Source organism: Ursus arctos, unplaced genomic scaffold (genome assembly GCF_023065955.2).
Source record: "Ursus arctos isolate Adak ecotype North America unplaced genomic scaffold, UrsArc2.0 scaffold_29, whole genome shotgun sequence".
Taxonomy (NCBI): Eukaryota; Metazoa; Chordata; class Mammalia; order Carnivora; family Ursidae; genus Ursus; species Ursus arctos.
In genome coordinates this window covers 10,050,740-10,075,433 of record NW_026622974.1, presented here as the reverse complement: position 1 = coordinate 10,075,433, position 24,694 = coordinate 10,050,740, and the positions used below count along the sequence as shown (strand labels likewise).

General features: G+C 38.6%; 1 protein-coding gene across 1 annotated transcript; it reads right to left on the bottom strand.

Annotated features, from left to right (window-relative positions):
* Positions 1 to 9,940: 9,940 nt before the first annotated feature.
* GLYATL3 (glycine-N-acyltransferase like 3) lies at positions 9,941 to 24,487 on the bottom strand. Its single transcript, XM_026507280.2, has 5 exons — positions 24,410 to 24,487; positions 19,264 to 19,371; positions 17,921 to 18,047; positions 13,600 to 13,726; positions 9,941 to 10,355 (listed from the first exon to the last, which is right to left on the bottom strand). Exons 1-5 carry the CDS (start codon positions 24,485 to 24,487, stop codon positions 9,941 to 9,943), a joined length of 855 nt encoding a protein of 284 aa, XP_026363065.1.
* Positions 24,488 to 24,694: the final 207 nt, after the last annotated feature.

Below are 24,694 nucleotides of genomic sequence, written 5' to 3'. Positions count from 1 at the left end.
CTCTTTTCTCCTTTGTTCGTTTGTTTTGTTTCTTAAATTCTACATATGAGTGAAATCACATGTTATTTATCTTTCTCTGACTGCCTTGTTTTGCTTAGCATTATACTCTCTAGATCCATCCATGTTGTTGCAAATGGCAAGAGCTCATTCTTTCTTATGGCTTAGAAATATTCCATCATCTATATATATATCACATCTTCATCCATTCAACTATGGATGGACACTTGGGCTGTATCCATATCTTGGCTATTGTAAGTAATGCTTTAATAAACATGGAGGGAGCATGTATCTTTTCCAGTTAGTGTTTTCAAATTCTTTAGGTAAATACCTAGTAGTGAAATTACTGAATCTATTATCTATTTTTAGTTTTTTGAGGAACCTCCATACTGTCTTTCACAGTGGTTACACCAGTTTGCATTCCCACCAATGGTGCACAAGGGTCCTCTTTCTTTCTTTTTTTTTTTTTTAAAGATTTATTTATTTATTTATTTGACACAGAGAGAGAGAGAGAGCCAGCAAGAGAGGGAACACAGGCAGGGGGAATGGGAGAGGAAGAAGCAGGCTCCCAGCAGAGGAGCCTGATGTGGGGCTAGATCCCATAACGCCGGGATCACGCCCTGAGCCGAAGGCAGACGCTTAATGACTGAGCCACCCAGACACCGCAGGGTTCCTCTTTCAACACTTGTTTCTTGTGTTGTTGATTTTTACCATTCTGACACGTGTGAGTTGGTATCTCATCATGGTTTTGATTTGCATTTCCCTGATGATTAGTTATTCTGAGCATCATTTCATATGTCTTTTGGCCATCTGTATGTCTTCTTTGGAGAAATGTCTGTTCATGTCTTCTGCCCATTTTTAATAATTTTTTTGACATTGAGTTGTATAATTTCTTTATATATTTTGGATACTAACCTTTTATTAAATATGTCATTTGCAAATATCTTCACCCATTCAATAACTTGTCCTTGAGTTTTGTTGATTGTTTTCTTCGCTCTGCAAAAGCTTTTTATTTTGATGTAGTCCCAATAGTTTATTTTTGCTTTTGTTTCCCTTGCCTCAGGAGACATATCTAGAAAAATGTTACTATGGCCAATGTTAGAGAAATTACTGCCTATGCTCTTTTCTAGGATTTGTATGGTTTCAGATATCAGATTTAAGTCTGAAAAATATTTTTAATTTAATTTTTTAAAGTTCATTTTTGTTTTTTAGAACTGGGAATCTAAAGCAAAGCTTTTAATGAGGTCCTCAGGGAAAGATGCAAAGGTCAAGGGCTAGAGCTAGGGAATGAGAACCAGACTCATCATCCGGGAATAGAGGAGCAAATGTTGGTAGTTATAAATGAGGCATGGGGGGAGTGGGGAAGAGGAAGAGTGAGAATGTGGCAATTCTGTGAATATCAAGCAGCTTAGCCCAGGGGACTGAGATAAAATGGAAACTGAGGCAAACTTTTAAAATGAGATCTTTGTTTTTAAATTTTGAGTGACCAATATTTGTGTTCCTAGAAGAAGAAAAAAGAGCCTTATGTTTACTTAATATGTAGCCCAGAGACTAACTTGCTATATATATATATATATATATTTAAAATTTTTATATTATATATATATATACTTAAATGAAACATTTATGCATATTATCTTTTCACTCCATAAAGAGGTGGTGACCTCTAAATGATGTTGGCCAGGTACTTTGAAATTTGGAGTTAAAAGATGAAGCATACCAGGTTTGTCAGTTAACTGCAAGGGCTGACTCATGAAGCTCTGAGTAGTAGCTGCTTAAAAGAGATTTTGAAATTGCAATTCAATGTCAGCTGCCTGCATCACCCACAGTTTTAAAGTATATTCATCGTCATTCTCTCCTGTCAAAGATCAAGATATAAGACTGAGCCCTCTCATTGAGTGTGACTAAGAAACTTATTAAACAGGAAATTGAATCATTTGTGATTGAGTCAGCGTTTAATGATGATAATGAAAACCCATGTTCTTTGTCGTATAACCATCTTGAGCATAGACAAAAGTTGACCTGTTCGATAGCAACATATACTGTTTTCCAGAGATAATTTAATCTTTGACTCAATGTGAGTGAATTAATGTTTATGAATTATTTCAAATAAAATAATCACGTGAGTTAGTAAATTAAAGGTCGTGATCTTTATACCCAATCTTGATTAGGTTATAATAAAAACTTTTAAGGGGAGGCAAGGCAATTTTTCTTCCCATTATATTATTATATTAATTAAGGTACATGTGACCCAGGTAAGGGTATGACAGCTATGGAAATCCTCAATATTTTACATCCAGAGAGACTTCATTCCCCAAATAGCTAGCTGTTATAATGTGCTACATTATATCAACAAAGCAATGAGTGGGTAGAAAATACCGAGTCTCTTGCTTAGCAAGTCTGCAAACAAGTTGATCTGGAATGTTCGTGAACTGAAAGTAACTGTTAGTAATAATCTCTCTTTTTCTGTTATACATACTTCATAATTCACCTCTCAAGGGCAAGGTTTGGGTTAAATGGTAAAGTAGGTTCAGTTGGTCATTAATAATCTCACCACCCAGCTCTACTCCACCCTTTTCCTCAGCTCTTATATTAAGGATAATCTTATGTTCTTATTTTCAACGCCATAAATTCATTACGAAAGCCATGGAATTTAGCCTTCCTTCAGTTTTTTAAAAATTTAATTAATTAATTTTTAAAGACTTTTTTTATTTTAGAGGTAGAGTGTGCAGGGTGGGGGGACACACGGGGAGAAGGAGAGCCCCAAGCAGACTCCATATTGAGCATGGTGCCTGATGCGGGGCTCAGTCTCAGGATCCTGTGATCATGACCCTAAGATCATGACCTGAGCTGAAACCAAGAGTCAGCCGTTCAACCTCAACCCACTACGCCACCGAGGGCCTCCAGGCCTCTTTCAGTTTAATACTCCTGATAGCTATCCTTTCCTCTGACCATTCTTTGTGTCTCTTCTTCCTCTTCTCTGCACTTTCTCTTCCCTTTTTGCTTGTTTGTTTTTGTCCTTTATGTAGCTTCTTCCCTACTTTCTAATGTGATATAGAGCAGAATTAAAGAGTGTGAGTGGTGGTGTTACCTCCTCGGATTTAGTTCCTACTCTTGCCATATTAGCTGTGGGACTTTCAGCAACATACGTACCCTTCCTTTGCCTTCCTTTACCTGAAAAGTGGGGTGAGAATAGCACCAATCCCCTGGGGTTGTTGGGATTGAATTAGCATATGTCAAGTCCCTGGAACAGTGTCTACCACACAGTAAATGCCATTTCCCCTAGAATGAATACAAGTGGGGATTTTCCTTTATTTCGTTCACTGCAATGTAACTATTACTGCCCTATTCCCAATACCAGAACGGTGCCTGACATCATTGTTGAATTAACTAGTTTTCTATTTCTATCATATTTATCTCCTCCCCCCCCTTTGGAGCCCTGCTTCCTCTTTCTTTCCTTGTTGAGGACTCTTTGTTTCTACTTCCACATTCTTGCCTCTCAGGTTCCCGTCATCTACTGCTGACCTAAATTGTCACCTATGTCTGGGTTTAAAGTTTTTGAGTAACTGCAAATTCAATATTTCTTAATAATCACTAGTCATGGATTTACCAATGAGAAGGTAAAAAAGAAACCCTTAGTCAAGACAAAATGAGAATAACATCTTCAATGTAATATTTTATATTAAAATATTATATTTAATAAAATCTTTTAAAAAGATAAATATTATATTTAAATTTGTGGTGACTTTTGTCATTTGTACAGTTTGAGCTGCCTGTAAATCTGCCACTTTTTACCAATGGTTTTGATTCTAACACAAAAATAGTTGGAAGACTAATATAATAAACAGCTGCTGTACCCATCACCTTGATTCACTAATATTTTATCACATTTGATCTCTCTCTCTCTGAGTTGGATTTTTTCTGCATTCCAAGTTCATGCATTGTTTAAAAGGCAAAAGTATATAAATGGGATATATTCAGAGAAGTCTTATCCTCATTTCTATGTCCATTACTTAGAGGTCACTTAAAAAAGTTAGTTTCTGGCTTAATTTCCCTGTGTTTCTGTTTGTAAAATAAGCAGGTCTGTGTTGATATGTACTACTTTTCTCATTTTCCTGCTTGTATGGTATAAGCTGTAACTAGTTTCTCCTCATGTGTATTTGATTACTTATCAAACTCAAAATTTTTTCTTTTATCACTTTTGAATTTGGAGTTTCTGAATTTAGGAAGGTTTTTCTCACATTCAGGTCAAAGAAACAAACCCGTGTTTTCTTCTAGTATTTGTATGACTTTTCTTTTAAAAAGTCTACTTATTTATTTACTTATTTATTTCAGATCAGGTTGGAATTTATTCTGGTATAAGGTGTGAGGTATGAATCCAATGTTATTTTACTTCTTTTCAAATTGCTATCCAGTTGTCCCTTTAAATAAATTGCCATTTATTTAAAATTCTGTCTTTACCTCAGTGACCTGAAATGCCACTTTTGATCTTGTTTTAAACTTTCCTAGATACTTGTGGTTATTTCTGGACCTTTAAACTTTTTCTGTCTCATTGTTCTGCATAATCACGTACCATTACTATACTATAAATTATATAATCTTTTTGTATGTTTTAATATTGGTGGGGTTAATCTCCCCTTTTACTCTATTTTTTGGGGGGGATTTGTATTGCTATTCTTATGTATTTATTTTCTACGTAAGCCCTAGAATAAACTTGTCTGTCCCAGGGAACCTGCTGAGAGGAAATAGAGCAAAATGCAGCAAAAATTCCAATGAAACAATTCAAGAGTTCCTTCTTTGGGAAATCATTGAGAACTAAATTCTGACATCTAGTGTTCGCTGAAATCACTGCATGGTAGTAACCCAATGTCTGATATTCTTATTATACTATGACTATATTATAGTATGTTACTTCTTAAGGGTGTTTAAAAGCTAGAGCGTATTTTGCCTTGGAAAAATGTCGATCTGTTAGCAAAATAGAAAGCTGAACATAAATCAATAAGAGGAATATCTAAATGTTAGCTATTCTTTTTTTGTGATTTTTTTTTCCCCCACACAAGGGCAGGAATAAGAGGAAGTGGAAAAAAATTAACGTAGGAGAAAAAGAAAACGTTCACTTGAGAAGTGAACGAAATTGAAACAGGTCTGATGACATACATGATACCAGCACTGCTGAGGTAGGAGGGGGTGAAGAAAAGAGGAGGGGCTGAGAGCAGTTACTTGCCCTCTTTTCTCTCATTCTTCAGGTATAGTAAGGGCCCCGATAAGATAGTAAAGCAAAGGGGTATCAGCAATTGGGTTTTAGAGTTAAGTTTTCTATGAGAGATTGAGAAACATGGGCTATTAGAAACTTGGGAAAAGGGAACAATGTTGTTGATTCTAGTGGTACTGAGATAGCAAAACCCTTCCATCTATCTTTGATACTTCTACTATTTTCATTTTTCCTACCGAAATAATTTTAATGCAAACACACCAGCCTAGAAGAAAGGAATCATCTTTGTAGTTGGCGCTATGCTATTCCATCTTATATTCCGTTTTTTTTTCTTTTCTCTGTCCCTAGTGTTTACTGAGGGTAGCGACAATAGATACAAAACTTTAAGTTTTGTCACAGACAACGTAAGGATATTTAATTATAGTTACTTCATGTTCTTTCTCAAAATTCAAATCACCCAACAAAAATTAGTGATTAAAAATGTAAAATAAGTAGAATCAAAACTTGTAATATTAAATGAGATTCTGTTTTAAAGGATGTGTAAATATCCATCCCCCCAGATTGCACTGTCTTACCTTGCTCCCCAAATTTGAGCAGATTGAATTCTCGATTGTCCTGCTATATTTCCCCCTGTTGGTCTTAGGCAGAGTGAATATTCATTCTTGCAGAAATTCACAGACACTTGGAAAACAAGACAAGTACCTGTCTCAGGAGAGCTGAGCACGTTACCTATGCCGACTCCTTTCAGCATCGTGTGTAGTCGTAGGCACACACACCATGAAATCCTTGCCATTCACCAAAGACTCCTCTCTTCCCAGTGAAAGCCTTTGTGCTGCCTTCAGAACTATATACCTATATGCTTACTCTCCTCGCAGCTGAATTTTAAATAGATGATACAGACTTCACTGTAGTTGCTTTGCATTGCTTTGCATTTAATATTATCACACGTATCTTTTCTACATCAGCAAGCAGGTTTCTGGGGTCCTGCAGAGTTTCACTGAAGGGCTGCCCTGTATTTAAGCAGTGAGTTACTTAAACTATTTAGTTTATTTTTTAATCTTTATGAACAATGTGTAATGAAACCCTTTTCTAGAAATCTCTGTATACTTGCTATTATACCAGGAAGACACATTTTTAGAAGTGGAGTTCTTGGGTCAAGGGAATATGCTTTCTTTTTTCCCCGGGTTCCATGCCTTTTTTTGTTAATAAATATTTCATATTGCAGTGTAACGTCCATACAGGAGAGTGCAGAAATCATAATCCTATAGCTTGCTGAGCTTTCCCAAAGTGAACATATTTGTATAACTCACCCAGGCCAAGAATCAGAATATTACCAGAAACTAGAAGCCACTTCCATCCTCTTCTAGTTACTATTCCAAAGCCTAACTGCTTTCAGATTTCTAAGGCTGTAGATTAGTTTTGCCTCATTTTGGACTTTATATAAACAGAACAGTACAACATGTATTCTTGTTTCTGGCTTCTTCTTCGTACATGTATTAAAAATATTTGATCGTCCATCGTGAAGTTTTTATTCCTTACATATTCTTGGCCTCTCAATGTAATGTGACACCACTGACCATCCCTGTTTTGATATTTTTCTCCTTTCTGTTCCATGACATCATCTCCTGGCTTTCTTCCTTCGCCTATTCCAGAACCTTCCCCTTCACTCAACCTAAAATCGTATATGTCCTCAAGGAAGTCCCAGGAGACCTCAGCCATATGCATGGCTTCTGTTACCATTTATATTCCTATGACTCCTGAATTTAAACCTCTCTCACAGACAGTTTCCCTGACACTCAGATATCCAACTTGGCCCCATCACTTAATAGGTCTCAAAACTCAACGTGCCCGAACTGAACAAACAATCCCTTCTGCTCCCAATTTCTCCACACCTGGTGCTATTTCAGTATTTCTTATCTCGGTGGAAAAATACCACCGGCCACAGGTTTCACAACAGAGACAGCTGGGAGTCATTCTTGACATTTCTCTTTCAGTATACCCTGGAGCTGCAAAATCCCGACAGCTTTTCCTCCTAAATACCTCTGGTAATGGTTCACTTCTCACCAGCATCATTACCAGCATTCAAATCCAGGCTAAACTTGGATCATCTCTTGCGTAGACCATTGCAGTAGCCTCCTGTCTAATTTCCAAACAGATGAATACTCCGCTTCAGACTCTTCAACAGTTTGTATTATACTGAAGAAGTTTCTTAAATCATCGTTGAGGACCCAGCCCCTTCCTACTTCTTGAGTCCCTCTTTTCTCCTTGCCTTTCTCTTCTTCCTCCAGAAATTGCTCCACACATTCCTTTAAAGGGTCAGAAACAGGGTTGAAAGTTGAACAATTATATCCAACATGGCTATCTGGAAGATCAAAGTAAAAAAAAAAAGTTACAGTGAAATTTGATTAAAAAAAAAAGTCTCTTTCAAAATATACAGCCCACTGTGGGGTGGTGGTGGTGGTGAAAAATTCAGAGAGCAATGAGATAAAGGAATAATCTTCCCCAAAGAATTTCAAGCTGCTTCAGAGTCCAATTAGCATAATGAGTAAACAGTACTGGCTTCAGAATCTGACAAAACCTGGTTCTGACCATGACGTGGCCACTTAAAACCTGCATAAGTGTTGGTGAGTCATAACACCTCTGAGCCAGAATTCCCATGATAAGATAATTCCTATCTTTTACAAGGATTAAGTTACATATATCTACTCTTTGGCATAATTATCAGCAATAGTTAAACTTTAAATTAACTGTAGGCAAGTTATTATTAAGAATAAAGTAAGGCTATAATATTATTGTCATATACCAGGCAGGAATAACCATGTTTAATCAATGCTAAAGATAATGAGCATCCCTGGGGCAGAAACTAGACCATATTCTCCCAAGAGCTTTATGGACTCCGATTACTTGGTGCTCTTCCCTATGGAACCAAGGATAAGTTTCCAGGTAACCAGTAGTCAGGATGACCTAAGCATATATTCACTCCTAAGGAGGGTTGTTTTTTTATTAAAATGATTCTCTCAGTCAGTATGTTTACCTCTCTCAGAGCAAACACCTAAAGTTGGATCTTCCCTTATCTTTGTGGTTGGAGTTTTATGGCCTCTCTTCAGATAAGAAAACAATATTTTCTCTATGGCTAAGTCAACTTTAAACAAACAAGAGAAATCCAACCATTGTGTCTGTGCCTGCTTTTATTACAAATGGAAGAACACAGTTGGTGATGCTTATCTCTTCCTCTGTAATCCTTTTTTTTTTTTTAAAGATTTTATTTATTTATTTGACAGAGATAGAGACAGCCAGCTAGAGAGGGAACACAAGCAGGGGGAGTGGGAGAGGAAGAAGCAGGCTCATAGCGGAGGAGCCTGATGTGGGGCTCAATCCCACAACGCCGGGATCACGCCCTGAGCCGAAGGCAGACGCTTAACCGCCGTGCCACCCAGGTGCCCCTTCCTTTGTAATCCTTGAAAGATACATATACACAAAAGCAACTGAAACCCAAATTTGAAAAACAAAACAATACTCAGGATAAAAGACTAGTGGAAGTATTTATTTAATTATTTAAGCATTTAAATTTCTTTTACAAAAAAGGATACATGATTTAGTGACAAAAAAATAGATTGAAATCAAAATGCCAGCCTTCTGGCTTGACATCTAACACTGATTATCTGTGTTATCATGATAAAGTCACTTATTTTCCCAGATCCTTAAATTTTTCATTTGCAATGCAAATGCAAATTTTCATTGAAATTCTATGAGTTTATATACATGCATATATAAAATATGAAAAGAATGTGTATATATTTGTGCATCTATGAAAGCCTGTTTATATGTGCAACTGCAGACCCACATTCACGCCCATATATGTATCTTACTTTCTTATGAGAAAGCAGGTTAAAAACACGGAAGCTGGACTAGGAGATAGGTAAGGTCCACTCCGATGCTGACATCATCTGTTTCTAGCGTTTAAAACGTCCATATCTTCATTCCTCCATCCAAGACCACCGAGCAGTGGGAACTTTTTAGAAATGCCAATTCTCAGGCCCTACCCCAGACTTCCTGAATCAGGGATGGTGGGGAAGAGGCTCTAGCATCTGTGTTGCAATCTGCCCTCCAGGTGATTCAGAAGTGCACTAAAATGTGAGAACCGCTGCGTTTGAACATTCCCAGGGAAGAACGATAGGCTAGAGTTGTAAGCAGCAGTGGAAAACCAGTAATTAAAGGGGAAAAGCAGGATATTCTACAGAGAACCTGGATCGGAAGTGGTAGGAAGAGTTTAGAGAGACGTAGCAGCAGGCACAAGGGAGTGTGATTTCTGGTAGCGGGGAGCTGGTGTGGCGGTGGGAACACAGAGCAGAAGGCCAAGCAGCAATAAGAAAGCAGAAAGTGGTAGCCACAGGCTCACGCGTTAAGTCATCGTTCTCATGCAGTCATCTCTATAAGAGGGCTGAGAACTGCTGCCTTCAGAACCTTTTTCCTGCAGTGGATCCCAAAGAAAGACAATTAACCTCTTCTCAGCCATAGCTGTCTGGGACCCCTAGTTATTTACTGTAGAGCCCGGACACAGAGAGACTGAGGGCTGCTCGGGCTGGTCCCACATGCCTTCTCCAGGCCCTTTTCGACAACCTGAGATTCTTCTGATTCCAGTTTGAATATTCCCCTCTTTGCCAGCTAAGGAGTATGCATGTTCAGGGAAAGGTAGAAAATGCCTGGCGTTTCAATGGGCTAGAGGTAAACTTAGCCAGAGAAAGTTGCAGGGGTGAGAATAAGCCTATGAAAGCGACAAGGCAAGAACTCAGCACGGACATTCTTCAGGAGGCTTATGGATGCCGTGTTGTCATCCAGGACATTGCCCTGACAGGGGAAGCCCCGGCTTCGCAGCTTCCTGGCCAGTGTGAGGGCCACCAGCCGGCTATAGCCTTTCCTGCGATGCTCTGGCACGGTGTAGCCGTGGCACATGGTGGCAAACTGGTCTGTGAGCGACCAAGAGACCGGGTTTCCCTTGTCATCACGGACACAGACACTGGGGAAGCAAGAGATGAGTTTCATGATGTAGCGGAGACACTGTTCGTTGCCGCCCCGTGACCAAGTCCTGTTGAGTAGATCAGCATCGGTAATACTCAGGTAAGTTAGTCGTGGGGAAGGACCCCTTCTAGAAGAAAACAACACGAGAAAAAATGGGAACTCGGGATCATATGACTACAAACAGCTACTTCTCTTTTTGCACTGATTCAAACTGAGAAACAACCCCAGAGATGTACTTAGCCAATACTAAAATATTTTCAATGAATTAGAATCTGACACTTCCCGCTTATGACCATCTTTCAGGGTTTCATTTCCAATAGGACAGAATCCTCATTATATGAAATTTAAGTCTTTCCTTCTAATTTTACTCCCGTCTCTTATCACCTTCATATAGATTAGGGCGAGTATTTCATTTTTCTGTAAAACAGTTCTCAGACTTGTTTTTATTAAGTCCTGAGTCTGTTGACACCCTCTCTGAAGCCTTGAACAAGTCCAGATTCTTGGTCCCCTTGGTGTAAAAAAAAGAAAAAGAAAAAAAAGAATTAGGATAGAACTTCTATCTTTATGCATCCATGGCCAGAAAAGAAATACAAATTGCTTAACGTTCTAGGCATATATAGATAGTTGCTCAAGAAAAGCTAGTCCTTCTAGACCTTCCCCTAAAAGGTCTGGAGAAAGGTCTAAAAGCTCATGGTATTGAGATAAAGACAAAGATAGGAATTGCTGCAATTTCTAAGAACTGAGGTGAGTTACTTAGTTGAAGCCTATCGTGCTGGCTTTGCTTTCAGAATTCTTGAAATTATCAATATCATAAGACCATCCCCCATGGGGCGCCTGGAAGGCACAGCGGTTAAGCGTCTGCCTTCGGCTCAGGGCGTGATCCCGGCGTTACGGGATCGAGCCCCACATCAGGCTCCTCCGCTAGGAGCCTGCTTCTTCCTCTCCCACTCCCCCTGCTGTGTTCCCTCTCTCGCTGGCTGTCTCTATCTCAGTCAAATAAACAAATAAAATCTTTAAAAAAAAAAAAAAAGACCATCTCCCATGACTGCTAATGTCATTCTTGCTACGATCTTTATAAAGTACAGTTTGTGTTTTCTTTTTCTTAGTGGTTCTGCAGTGTTAGCTCACTTTCTAGGCATACTGTGGGGTCTGGCACTGAGCCAATAATCTAACTACCAAGCAGAGTAAAATAAATACAAGCAACGACTTGATAGAATTTTTAATTTAATTTTTTGAAAATGAACTTTGAAACAAAGGCTGAGAAGCCCAAGGCAAAGAAGCCTCAGGCAGAAATGTCGCTGCAAATAAAAACATTGCTAAGGCAAGTGTTTCAGGAGTAGTTATATTAGTGACTATGACCTTATATCCCAACGGCAGGCTATGCAAAATAAAGGGTATACAAATTTGGGTAGTGACGCAGGTGTGAAAGACAGTATCTGCAGAAGGGAGCAATTTAAAGCAAAATCTGATTTTAAAAGACCTTACCGGGGATAGAAAAAAATTTTAAATAACATCTCAAGGATATGATAGTAAAAGACTGGGAAACTCTAAAACTCTAAAGGATACATGTCTGGTTTTTTCAACAAAAAGTAATGTAAGAAAAAAATATGAAAGAGGAACCTCTATGTCAAAAGAAACTTAAGAGATATTAACCAATTGCAATGTATGAACTTTATTTAGGTGTTTATTCAAAACAAACTGCTAAAAATATTATGCTAATTTGGGAAATGTAACTACTAACTAGTTTAAGGAATATTAACAAAATCTTAGGACATTCTGCAGCACAGAGTTGATACAGCAGGCTTGAGGTCTCTATCTTTAGAAAAGCCTACTTGCCAGATTGGGCCTTGGATGATATCTGGCAATTTGGATTTCTGCAGCAGTCCTGCCATTCCCAGATCTGGTATGAGTTGGCACTTAATGTGCCTACCTGTTTGTACAGCCAGTGTGGTTTATGATGAACACCTGCTTTCCCTCTGGGAGTCTAGAAAATTGGTATGTGCTAGGCAGAAGGTGCCTCCAATGAAAAATCCTATACATGTTCTCACGACTTACTGTTGGGGAAATTAAGTGGGTCCTGTGTGACTTCATTGGGGAGGACTCTGGGAAGCTTGTGCCTGGTTTTCTCTGGACTTTGCCAATGCACCGTTTTCTTTGCTGATTTTGCTTTGTAACCCATATATATATGCTGAGGTCTGTGGGTCCCTCGAGCTAATCAATGAGCCTGTGGGTGGTCCTGGGGACCCCTGTATGGAAGTGATATTAGTATAGTGTTTTTTCTTTAAGGAATCCTTATCTTTTAGAAATATATATTAAAATATTTAAGAATAATGGGATGATATCTGGGGTATTTCCTTCAGAACTGTTAGTAGATAGGGGTATGCATGAAACAAGATTAACCATATATTGATGGGAGAGGTTCCTTATTCTACTCTCACTCAGCCTTTGTATGTGCTTGAAAATTTTAATAACCAAATTAAATAAAAGAAAAATAAAGTCCAGTTGCTTTATGTGACTTAAAATGCTCATTCTTCTTTAGGTTTAGTCTTGTTTTACTCAAAAATTCCTTCAACATATTCCATAGAAGAAAAATTAACATTCACTGAGGTGGGAACCTTTCAAGTATCATGTTTCATTTGTTTACAAACTACATGTAAGGAAGACATATAGGTTAATTTGCAAAAAGAAGAAATTGATCAAGGCTCAGAAAGATTTAGCAGAAAGGAAGGTAACTAGCAAATGTCAGCGCAGGGATTCCCCAGTAAGAAGAATGCAGATATTCACTAACACGTTTTTTGAAGATTGGACTCTGGCGTCAGAATGTGGAATTATTTCCTGGCTCTACAATTCACTCCTATGTGTTATTTCAACTTCATTCAGAAAGGTAATTATACAGTACTTTATAGGGTTGTGGAAAGGGTTCAAGAGGTAATATATTTGTAAAACATTCAGAGCCTGGCATATAAGAGCTCCCTATAAATCAGTTATTTACCCTCATCCCTGAAACATGAAAACACACTAAGCACCTTGGGCTCAGACAACAGAGGTTATTTAGAATTATTTGGAGGCGGAGCATACCAAGGAATGATTTTTCTGTGTATACTGTGAAAATACAGGAATCCTGAGTTCACATATCACTATGCACAAAGACACTGATTTGATTTTGCAAGAAATTACGTGCAGTCAAGCACAGCAGAAAAAAATAAACACACGTACAGACCCACAGACACATACACACACAGACATATCTAGGCTCTGTGGCCCTACTCCACGTACCCAAATATTCCTTAATAATACCATATTTCAGGTACTGCTATCTGTGCTTCTATATAGTAAGTTCCATCCCACATATAGAAACTTGGTCTACATACAGAGAACTGGTGTCTGGCAGAGTTGAACGAGGAGAAAATTCAACGGCCTTGAAGGAAGTTAGCTTTACTCCTAACTGCTTTGAGTTGGCAACAGCTTTGGAAACATCGTAGAGTTCATTCTGCAGCCCTGTTCATGGAGACACATAATGAAAAAGGTGCGTATTTTATTTGAAAACACAAAAAAGAAATTTGTTGCAGTATTTTTGTACTAAGTATCATCGATGCCACCAGTTTGCCACCTTGTATTATCCTAACCACTATATATTTATATATGAGTTATTACAGCTACTCCCAGCCTGATTTTCAAATATTGTGTGGGATTTTCAAGTCCCCATCATGTTGTTTCTCACAATCAAGATCTTCTATGAACATTTTTTTTTGAAGATTTTATTTATTTGACACAGAGAGAGATAGGAAGAGAGGCAACACGAGCAGGGAGAGTGGGAGAGGGAGAAGCAGGCTTCCCGCTGAGCAGGGAGCCCGACGAGGGGACCCCAGGATCATGACCTGAGCCTAAGGCAGATGCTTAATGACTGAGCCACCTAGGCACCCCTTCCATGAACATTCTGATGGGAATATCTGTTAGGAGCTTGGAATTGTTTATGGAATTTTCCTGATTGTTCTGACTTCTCAGACTGATCTTAAATTCTTTAAGGTAAGAGAAATTTTATAACACTAAAAGTCTACAATCTACCATACATCTAGAAGCATAAAAGAACTCAGATTTATTTGGCATGGCATTCTGACTTAAGGAGCCCTCCAGCCTCTTGCTAGATGCTCATTACAGAAATACCAAGGTATAAATTTAGTGTTGGTGAGATTTATCCCAAACCTGCCTCACTTGGATCCTACTCATTTATCACAGCTATACTCTGTTATCTATAAATCTTCATTCAGTACTTGTGTAAAGCACTGCGTTACAGAGAGACACAAGAATGGTAAGTTCTCTGGTAGAGCTCGCCGAGCTGGCCGCATGGCATGTTAGCTTCTGTTTCCTTAGAACTGACTTGCTCTGCTTCTCCAAAATCCTGTCAGCTCTAGCCTTTCCAGTGTGGGTCCTGATTAATGGAATTCTCTGGAAATTGACTTTCCCACTTCCACCCATATGGAAAAGCTTGTTTCCTCCTTCCAATAAGTTACTTCCTCTTGAAGAATACATGACTACATGAACAGGAAGTCATGTTGGTAGAGTCTGATATCTGACCCTTGGCTCCTTTCTCAGGGAGTTAAGTCTAAGAAAAGATAAGCAGGTCTTCAAGTTAATGCTATTAAAAATTATAGATGCTGTGGCTAGAATTCCATATTATAATCCTGAATTCCATCAAAGTAATTCAAGAGACTATGAGAAAAAAACAGCTCATGCCAATGAAGGGTATGGATGGTAGCTCAAACAAAATTTCTTTCTCTTAAATTAGACTGAACTAATTCTTTCTAAAAGTCAGATTAACATTTCTTTAAAAAAATTTTAAATTATAAAATGTAACATAGGAAACTTCATAAAACAAATGTATAGCTGGGGCACCTGGGTGGCTCATTCGGTTAAGCATCTGCCTTCAGCTCAGGTCATAAACCCAGAGTCCTAGGATCGAGTCCTGCATCGGGCTCTCCACTCAGTGGGGAGACTTCTTCTCCCTCTCCCTTTACCTGCCGCTCTACTTGTATGCCCTCTCTCTCTCTGTCAAATAAATAAATAAATAAAATCTTTTTTAAAAACCACAAATGCATAACTTAATTATTACATATTTTAACTACTTCTAAAGCCACCAAATAGAAATTTACTAACCGTCTCCTATTTACCATTCTCCCAATCACAATTGCCTCACTCTCCTCTAAAAATAACCACTATCATAATTACGACAATTATGTCCTTGTTCTAAGTTTTATTATGCAAGTGTGAGTCCTTAAACACCATGGTTAGATTTTGTCTACTTTTTGCCTGGTGAATCTTTTAATCTACGGGTTTTCTTTCAGTGCCCTCTCCCCCGCCTTTAAAAATTCTTTCCATTTATTCGTTAAAGAATCCAGTTCCCTGGGTTGAGTTTCCATGATTTGGATTTTGTGGATGATTTCTCCATGGTTTGTTGACCATGTCCTTCTGTCCCTTGCGTGGATTACCATTTTAACAAGTGATTTTCTCCTTGCTCACAGAAGGAACTTTCACTAAAATTGTCCTACCTTCGTCCACCTTACCTCCTTAGAAAGGGAGGAGTCGCGAATTGGATAAGACAGAACTCAGACCATTTATTGGACCACAGTTAATTGGACCATAGTACCAGCAAGCAGGCTTCTGAAACTTTTAGGTCAGTGCTCATGTAAACAAGTCCTCTCACGTCAATGCAACCAGTAGTGAACAAGAGAGCCTGGCCTGTCTGGATAGCTGTATGCTTTTCCATTCCCTGGGCTCTCATGGCCAACACAGAGTCTGGCTCTTCCTAGTAGGTTAGTGGGTTAACCCTGATTTAATACTGTTTATGGATGGCTCTTAGATTAAACATGACAAGCCATTCCCATCAGAGTGCGCCATCGCTCTGAACACCCAGCACTGATGTAGCTCCATTGCCTACTTTTTAATCTATCCGGGCAGCCCAACCAGGAGCTCTGCGGCGCAAGATAAAAGATGGGCCATTTCTATGGCAGTAGATAGGCTCTTGGAGTTGTTCATGATTTGGAGATGTTATGGGAATAGCACTTTTTAGGTGCTTTGGTTAAAAATAGTAAAGATATTGATGACTTCTTAAAAGCTACTCATTATTCCAAGGAAATTATAGTTCTTACCAGAGAAGCCTATGGCCAAGAGGCCACATCAGAAGCCAAAGGTAATGCCTACACTGATTACGTGCTAAATAAGGGCCTTTACCACTCCAGCTATTTTAGGTGCTATTAACTCACATCTGTCCCCACCTAACTTCAGGAATGATGATTGTGTCAATTTAAATGACTGTGACTGACTCATGACGAACAGCTCAGCCTGCTGGGGGAAAAATACTGGCAATTACAAGGATGTTCTCTTGTTAATGATGGCTGCAGGTGATTTGAAGAGAATCGGCCTCTAGCACCACAATCTATCCAACTTTTGCCATGATTTTTCACACCAAGAAAGAAATATACTTATCTCCACATTAGAGTAATAATGGTGAGAAAATTTTCCTAGTTTGGCTGAGTGGTAGAACCATGTCTCTTGTCTAACCAACATAACTGGGGTAGATCTGTGAAAGAGACAGTTTAGAACTTCCACTATAACGCCTTTGTGAGCATTTCCCAATGGATGTAATGAAAGAACCCAAGTCTTTAGGTTATGAACATGCACTAGTCATCGTTGGCAGGTACACAGGAACTTTTTCCTTGTGAGAGAGCTTCAGATGTTTGCTGCTGAAAAAAATTACCAGACTTTGTATTTCTAGCATGGAGGACCCTGCCTTCCTGTCAAATGACCAAAGAACTCACTTTCAATGCCACAGTTAAAAACAGGAACTTCATTGACTGTATCACCCCTGCCCCCCAATCATTATGAAAAGTTGAATAAGTGATCCGCTGAAGCTGAAATTGTCCCTGCACGCTATTAGAAATTCTTAATGAAATTCGGTCTTGGCCAAAAGTTCTTCCACTAGCATTGATAACCAGGCGATTATCTCCTCGGATTTCAAATATACTCTTATCTTACTAAATCATGTCAGGATATCCGAGGCAGATCAGTTAATTATCTCTTTCCAGAATCACCTGCTTTAGAAAGAAGAAAAGACCTACCTATTGGCTTCTACTTAAGTTAGAGTCACTTTAAAAGACTGTGACAAGGGGGCACCTGGGTGGCTCAGTCAGTTAAGTGTCTGCCTTTGGCTCAGGTCATGATCCCACGGTCCGGAGATCGAGCTCCACACTGGGCTCCTTGCTCAGTGGGGAGCCTGCTTCTCCCTCTCCCTCTGCCTCCCCCACTTGTGCTTTCTCTCTCTCTCTCTCAAATAAATAAATAAAATCTTAAAAAAAAAAAGATTGTGACAGCAAATGATTAAGAGTAATAAAGAAAATTATGCTGTGATACTCACTGATATCCATATTACAGTAAAAGTGAGGGGGAAAGTGTCACTTGAAAGCAGCCCAATTTAAATGGCCTCTACTTACCCCAAAGGCCAAGCCTCATTAGGAGTAAAACAAGTGTTCTTATAAACCTGTAATACATAAATTGTAACTATATAACATGTATACACATGTATCTGTGCACTTAAGTATATATTGATCATATATGTGAAATATGTCATATCTATCTGATGTGTATAACAAAAATAAGGAAAAAAAAGACCGCCTAGTGTCTTGCACTTGATCTCACCTTGTATTTGAAAAACTTGATCCCAGTTGATAACATCATGTTCTTCCAATAGCCGTTGGTAAGCCCCGACATCCTTGTAGAACACCGCATAGGCATTAGTATAATGGTCCAGGTTATCTGTCTCAGCCTGGGACAGAGACATAATTGTAAAAACATAAATTTATCCTCTAGGTAACTCAAATATTGGATAGATTAGATACATTGGCTGCATATGTCTAGATCATTCCCATTGCCAAAATTAGCCACCTATAAACAATGGCTAGATGGGAATATGGCTAATATACTATAGTGAGGGAAAGAACAGAAATTTTGGAAATTTGCTTGATTATTCTTCTGATATTTGGGAAGTTTTAAGATTATTTATTTCACATTTTTCTGGGATTTTATTTATTTAAAAATGGAAAGGGTATAACTTAATGGAGCCACCTACAAGAATTAAATAGAACTCTCAGAACTTTCCTAACATGGTCAGGGCAGCACATTTCACCACATGAACTCTTTGTCCTCACAGAATGGAGTGATATCATCCTTTTCAATCTTCTTATGTATTTACCCACGTGATGAAACTCATTGGTCACAAGGAATCCTCAAACCAGAGGGAAAACGAGTATGCACGAGTATGTATGCTTCCCCTTCCAGAGACTATGAAACACTAAAACACTTTATTGAACACATTTAGACTAGCTATTTTCCATATGTCGGAAACTCCAAAGTCAGTCAAATTAGAAGCTAACGGTGAGGGGCACCTGGCTGGCTCAGTGGTTAGGTCTCTGCCTTAGGCTAAGATCATGATCCCAGGGTCCCGGGACCGTGCTGTGTGTCAGGCTCCCTGCTCAGCTGGGAGTCTGCTTCTCCCTGTGTCCCCCACCTTGTGCTCTCTCTCCTGTGCTCTCTGTCAAATAAATAAAATCTTAAAAAAAAAAAAAAAAAAAAAACCTAGGGGCGCCTGGGTGGCTCAGTCATTAAGTGTCTGCCTTTGGCTCAGGGTGTGATCCCGGCGTTCTGGGATCGAGCCCCACATCAGGCTCCTCCGCTGGGAGCCTGCTTCTTCCTCTCCCACTCCCCCTGCTTGTGATCCCTCTCTCGCTGGCTGTCTCTCTCTCTCTGTCAAATAAATAAATAAAATCTAAAAAACAAAAACAAAAAACAAAAAATAAAAAAAAAATTAAAAAAAAACAACCCTAATGGTGAAATATGTAGCTTCTTAGGCTAATATATATGGCTGTGATTGTTATAATATCCCCTTTACCTAATCATTTCTTTCTAGTTGATGCCAACTCTTGCGTTTTTAGTGGTGGTGTTTTTTTGTTTTGTTTTGTTTTGTTGGCTTTACAAATCTATACCTCTTTCTGTCGCCGGGTGATAACAGCTTTGAAGTCTGGCCATGAATCCACTACCACTTCCTTTTGAAAGGGATTCCCACGATTCATGTTCATCACTGCTCCATAAACCTGAGCCAGAGAACCCAGAGAGACATGCCAATCACATTACTAACTCTTTCAGTTGCATATTACTGTTTTCACTTCTTCCTGTACTGTATAGTTGTGGCCACAAGTGGGGAAATTACATGTACGCACATATATACAACATGCACACATACAACTTTTCTCTTGTTATTTCGTCACTGTACATGAAAACTGGTAAAAAGTCTAGGAAAGCCTATGAAAACTCTCCCCAAACTTAGGTTTTTACCGTATAGCAGTGAGAGGCACCAAAACAGCAAGCTGACTAGATGGCATATAGGCCAATCATAAATACTTACAGAATGAATCAGAATCTGATGTATGGATTTAGGGCTCATGATAGCTTCTAAAATTCCACAGATAATTTTGATGCTCAGCTGCTTTTGAAGTTTATTATATTCTCCGAAAATAACCTGTTTAATGCAACTACTCCTTCAACCCTGAATTACAATTAAACATCACTGAGCGTAACGCCCCATCCCAAAAAGAGCTCCCTGCATTTCAGATTTGAAGGGGCAAGATCCTCTAAGTATTCCCTGAGGGTCGTAACTATGTCTTATTCATTATTATTTACATGGAGTCTGACTTAATAGATCAACTTTTTGTTGACTAAACAATACTGAATATTAGAATTCTGATTTGTGGTCTTTCGTATTTTTTTTTTCTCCGCTAAGAATCAAAGATGCCTGCCCTATAAAATAACTTCCATATGCTATGGTGCTTAGAGAGAAGAGAAAGTTGTGGCGGTAACAAGGAGAGCTGAGCTACAGGCTGGTGTTCATAGCAGCCTTTTCATAACAGAGAGTAACAGAGAACAATCTAAGTGTCCATCAACAGTGGAAAAAAATGAATAAATTGTAGTATATTCATACTAGGAATGAAAAGCAGAAACTTAGGGGTGCCTGGGTGGCGCAGTCGTTAAGCGTCTGCCTTCGGCTCAGGGCGTGATCCCGGCGTTATGGGATCGAGCCCCACATCAGGCTCCTCCGCTGTGAGCCTGCTTCTTCCTCTCCCACTCCCCCTGCTGTGTTCCCTCTCTCACTGGCTGTCTCTCTGTCAAATAAATAAATAAAATCTTAAAAAAAAAAAAAAAAAGCAGAAACTTAATGGTGAGCAAAAGAAGATAGATACAAAAAGATACACTATGTGATACAATTTACATTATATTCAAAACAGACTAAACCAAATTATGGCTTTAGAAGTCAGGATAGTGGTTACTTTTGGGGAGCAGGGAAAGGGAATGTTTGCAAAAGAGCATTGGGGGGCTGGGAGAAACCATGTCCAAAGTAATGTTCTTTCTTGATTGGAGTGCAGGTTATACAAATATCTGCTCTATGAAAATTCATTGAGCTGCATAATTATGTTATGTGTACTTTCTAGTATGTGTTATACTTCAGTGAAAACCAATTTAAATTATAAGGGCGTTGGAACCTACACTTTACCTCTTTTATCACATCTTGATTCAAATCACTCACTTCAATGCCTAGAACATTATTCAACTATCTTCTTTCTTTCCCAATCTGAAACCTCACTCAAATCTTCTTATAGAACGTACCTTTGCAAATTTAGTCTGGCTAATACTATTGTGTGACATGGATCACACTTAGTGAAAAGCTGAGAACTAAATTAACCTGGAAAGGTCATGCTTGCTCTGTTTAATTATTAAATTTGGGGGCTGCCAATCCTACATATACATAGTCATAAGTTTATTAAAATGTTTATTCCTATGAAGAAACCATACATCTTTATTTAAAAATGGAGCTTAAATAGGATTGGAATGTTTAGAAGGTTAAAAGGAAAAAACTTCTTTCCAAGATTCAGATTGTGAAAAACAACAACAACAACAACAACAACCCATGACTTGTTTGTAAGAGTTTTGCAACCAGCTGAAAGATTTGGCATTGGTTCAAAACAATGAAACAGACTTTTTTAACAGCTATTTATTCAAAGGGTGAGTGTTGAGAGGTGATGGGAAGTGGCTGGGGGAAGTAAGGATGCTGGAGGAATGAGCAGTTGGAGTTTGTGAAGGAAATTTGGAGGGATATTTAATCACTGAAATACTAACATGAGGTAGGTGGGGGGATGGGTGAAATAAGCAATGGGGATTAAGGAGCTCACTTGGGAGGAGCCCTGGGTCATGTGTGGAAGCACTGAACCACTAAATTGTACACCTGGAATTAATATTGTACTGTATGTTAACTAACTGGAATTGGAATAAAAACTTAAAAAAAAAAAAGAAAAGATGGGATTATAAAATATATAGCCATAGCCTTCAAAAAAATGGAGGAAGTGTGAACAACAAAACAATTTTCTCTTTATCTTTTTTATTCTCTAAAGGGCATAGTGTAACTGAAGAGGTATTTTGAAAGTATGGTCAGAAAACCCAAGCCAGACATTATATAACAATGTAATAATTGAAGTAAGATAAAGAGATTCAAAGATAAAGAGACTCTGTGTACAGAAATTGAGAAATTTGGAGTGCCAAGCTAAGCAGCTATTAAAAAGAAGATTATACGAGGAAGGTGTTGATTTGTGCCTACACGTTTCATTTCTTTAACTCTTACTTCAAGTGGTGTTATGATAAGCAAACCTTTCAAAAATAAAAACCAACCGTGCAGTTTGGAATCTGATAACTTACATTTAAATCTGAACTCTAGCACTTAGATATGGGGAAGGGATTTAGTAACATCATCTGTAAAATTATAATGTAAATACCTGCCTATGCAGAGGTATTACTATTACAGAGGGGTTAATAGGTTTTATAAAGCTCAAATGAAATAGCGTGAAAGATATTTTTAAAAATCATACATACTATTCATAAGTGAAATAAGTCAAGCAGAGAAAGACAACTATCATATGATTTCTCTCATCTATGGAACATAAGAACTAGGAAGATCGGTAGGGGAAGAAAGGGATAAAGAAAGGGGGGGTGATCAGAAGGGGGAATGAAGCATGAGAGACTATGGACTATGAGAAACAAACTGAGGGCCTCAGAAGGGAGGGGGGAGGGGGGTGGGGGAATGGGATAGACCGGTGATGGGTAGTAAGGAGGGCACATATTGCATGGTGCACTGGGTGTTATACGCAACTAATGAATCATTGAGCTTTACATCGGAAACCGGGGATATACTGTATGGTGACTAACATAATATAATAAAAAATCATTAATTAAAAAAATAAAATAAAATAAAATAAAAAACAAAAAAAAACCTTGTAGGCTCAGGATAAACCCACAAGATTTAATGTGTTTATTACCAACGATAGATTAATAATAATAAATTGACAAAAATAAAAAAAAATCATACATACTATTCAGATCAACTCAACTAATCTGAATTCAGAGGCCCTTAAAAATAAGAATTGAACAGGTGAGGGTCAATAAGTAATTATTTTATAACATTGCCAGTGACCCATCAACTACAGTTTGTTGAGTAATTATTTTGGGCAAAGCCCCATGGCAAGCACTATGGGAGGTGTCAAAAAAAAAAAGATCAACATCTACACCTGGGCATCTGGTAGCTAAGTTCCTGCAGGAGAAGTGGTAGATATGAAATCAAAGGAACTGAGATTTAACAGATTCTCTACTTGCTTTAACCTTTTTTGGACTCCAACTTACTCATTTCTAAAATGGGTCAATAGACATCTTACAAAGTTGTTGGAAGGATAAAATAAATTGAAATTATCTGTATGCTAAAGTACTATCCAAATATAATATTTATAATGTAAGGGTCCATCATTTGTCTTGAAGATTATAACATCTTAGGTGACCCTGTAAAGGTTGCCAAAACCTTTTTAGCTCTTTCCAGCAAGAGTGGGCCAAACATTTATTTACCAGTCTGTCCACATTCAGTATGGGACATTGCGAGTCAGATTGTCCATTCGGTACTCTTTTAGCCATATGATCCCAAATGATCACTCAGATTTTCCCTACCACACATAGTTTAAGCATGATCCATAAGGCAAGATGACGAGATTTAATCAACCCAGTACAGTGCTCTAAATCGCTTTTGTTAAAGTTTAGTGTAAATAAAGATTATCCAGGGTGTGTCCTAAAAACACAGGTCTCTGTTTTTAGAAATTGTGATTCATTATATCTCTTCTGGGTTATTAGCAGCCACTCACATTTGCAGTCAAATGCTCTTAGCGCTGAGCTATACCCCCCTCCAGTCACATTTGAAAATCACTGTTGTAGGGCTACCTCCTTGGTCAAGAATCTCAGCCCTCAAAGACAATTTCTTTGCATTCTGCATTTGTTTCTCCAAGTGCTTAAAATATTTTTAATCTCCCATTTATTTGGAATCTTTGATTAATGTCCTCTTCCACAATAGCTCTGAGTTGTCAGCAGGCCCTCATGGACTTTCAGAAGACTTTGACAGATAGAAGCTTAATGACCAACAAAGCCATTGAAATAAACTTCAAAAATAAAGATGTTGAAATAGAAAAATTTTATAATGACTCCTGTACCTAAGCTCCGTCGTGAACCTAGGTTATGTTCTTATGAGCAATGCTACTTAATCCATACCCTTCTGCCATTAAAAAAAGTGTTTAAAACTCACGTTTACCTTAGAAATAACCTAGTCCAGCACCACCTAAATTTTCCTTGAAGTCATCTAGAGTGACTGTCAAAAAATAATTATCACAGCCGTATCCATGATGCATGGAATCAGGAGGGGACTGGGAAACTGTATGCTTAAATAAGTTTAATCACAAAGTGCTGACATCAGGGGCGCCTGGGTGGCACAGCTGTTAAGCGTCTGCCTTCGGCTCAGGGTGTGATTCCGGCGTTACGGGATCGAGCCCCACATCAGGCTCCTCTGCTATGAGCCTGCTTCTTCCTCTCCCACTCCCCCTGCTTGTGTTCCCTCTCTTGCTGGCTGTCTCTATCTCTGTCGAATAAATAAATAAAATCTTTAAAAAAAAAAAAAGTGCTGACATCAGAAAAACTTGGGAAACAGCCATAAGTCTGACATTATTTCCTAGATTAATAAAATAAATGAATAAAAGAAAGCTCTTGAATGTAGAATACCTTGAGTGATTCAGGGAAGTGACTCTTCAACATTTTTTCCAGCATCAGTAATTTCGTACAACAGTTGAGCACCAGCATCTTCTCCAGAGCTCTAGCAATTCCACACCTACTGAAAAACCTGAAGGGATATGTTTAGTTTTTGCTTGCTGACATTTGAATCTCCCGAGGAACCTCCTTGAAGTCCTGTTTTCACTGGGTGTCATTCGGAATGCTGTTGCTCCCTCTGATGAGGGAAGAAGAAGGAAGATGAGAGACACTGGGGCGGGTAAACCAGAGAACATGTGG

Coding starts and splice junctions, on each gene's coding strand:
- GLYATL3 (XM_026507280.2), bottom strand. CDS start 24,487: ATGCTGGTGCTCAACTGTTGTACGAAATTACTGATGCTGGAAAAAATG. Junction 19,372..24,409: donor ACTTCCCTGAATCACTCAAG/GTATTCTACATT, acceptor TCTCTGGCTCAG/GTTTATGGAGCAGTGATGAA. Junction 10,356..13,599: donor CTGCCAGACACCAGTTCTCT/GTATGTAGACCA, acceptor GTTTTCTTCTAG/AAGGGGTCCTTCCCCACGAC.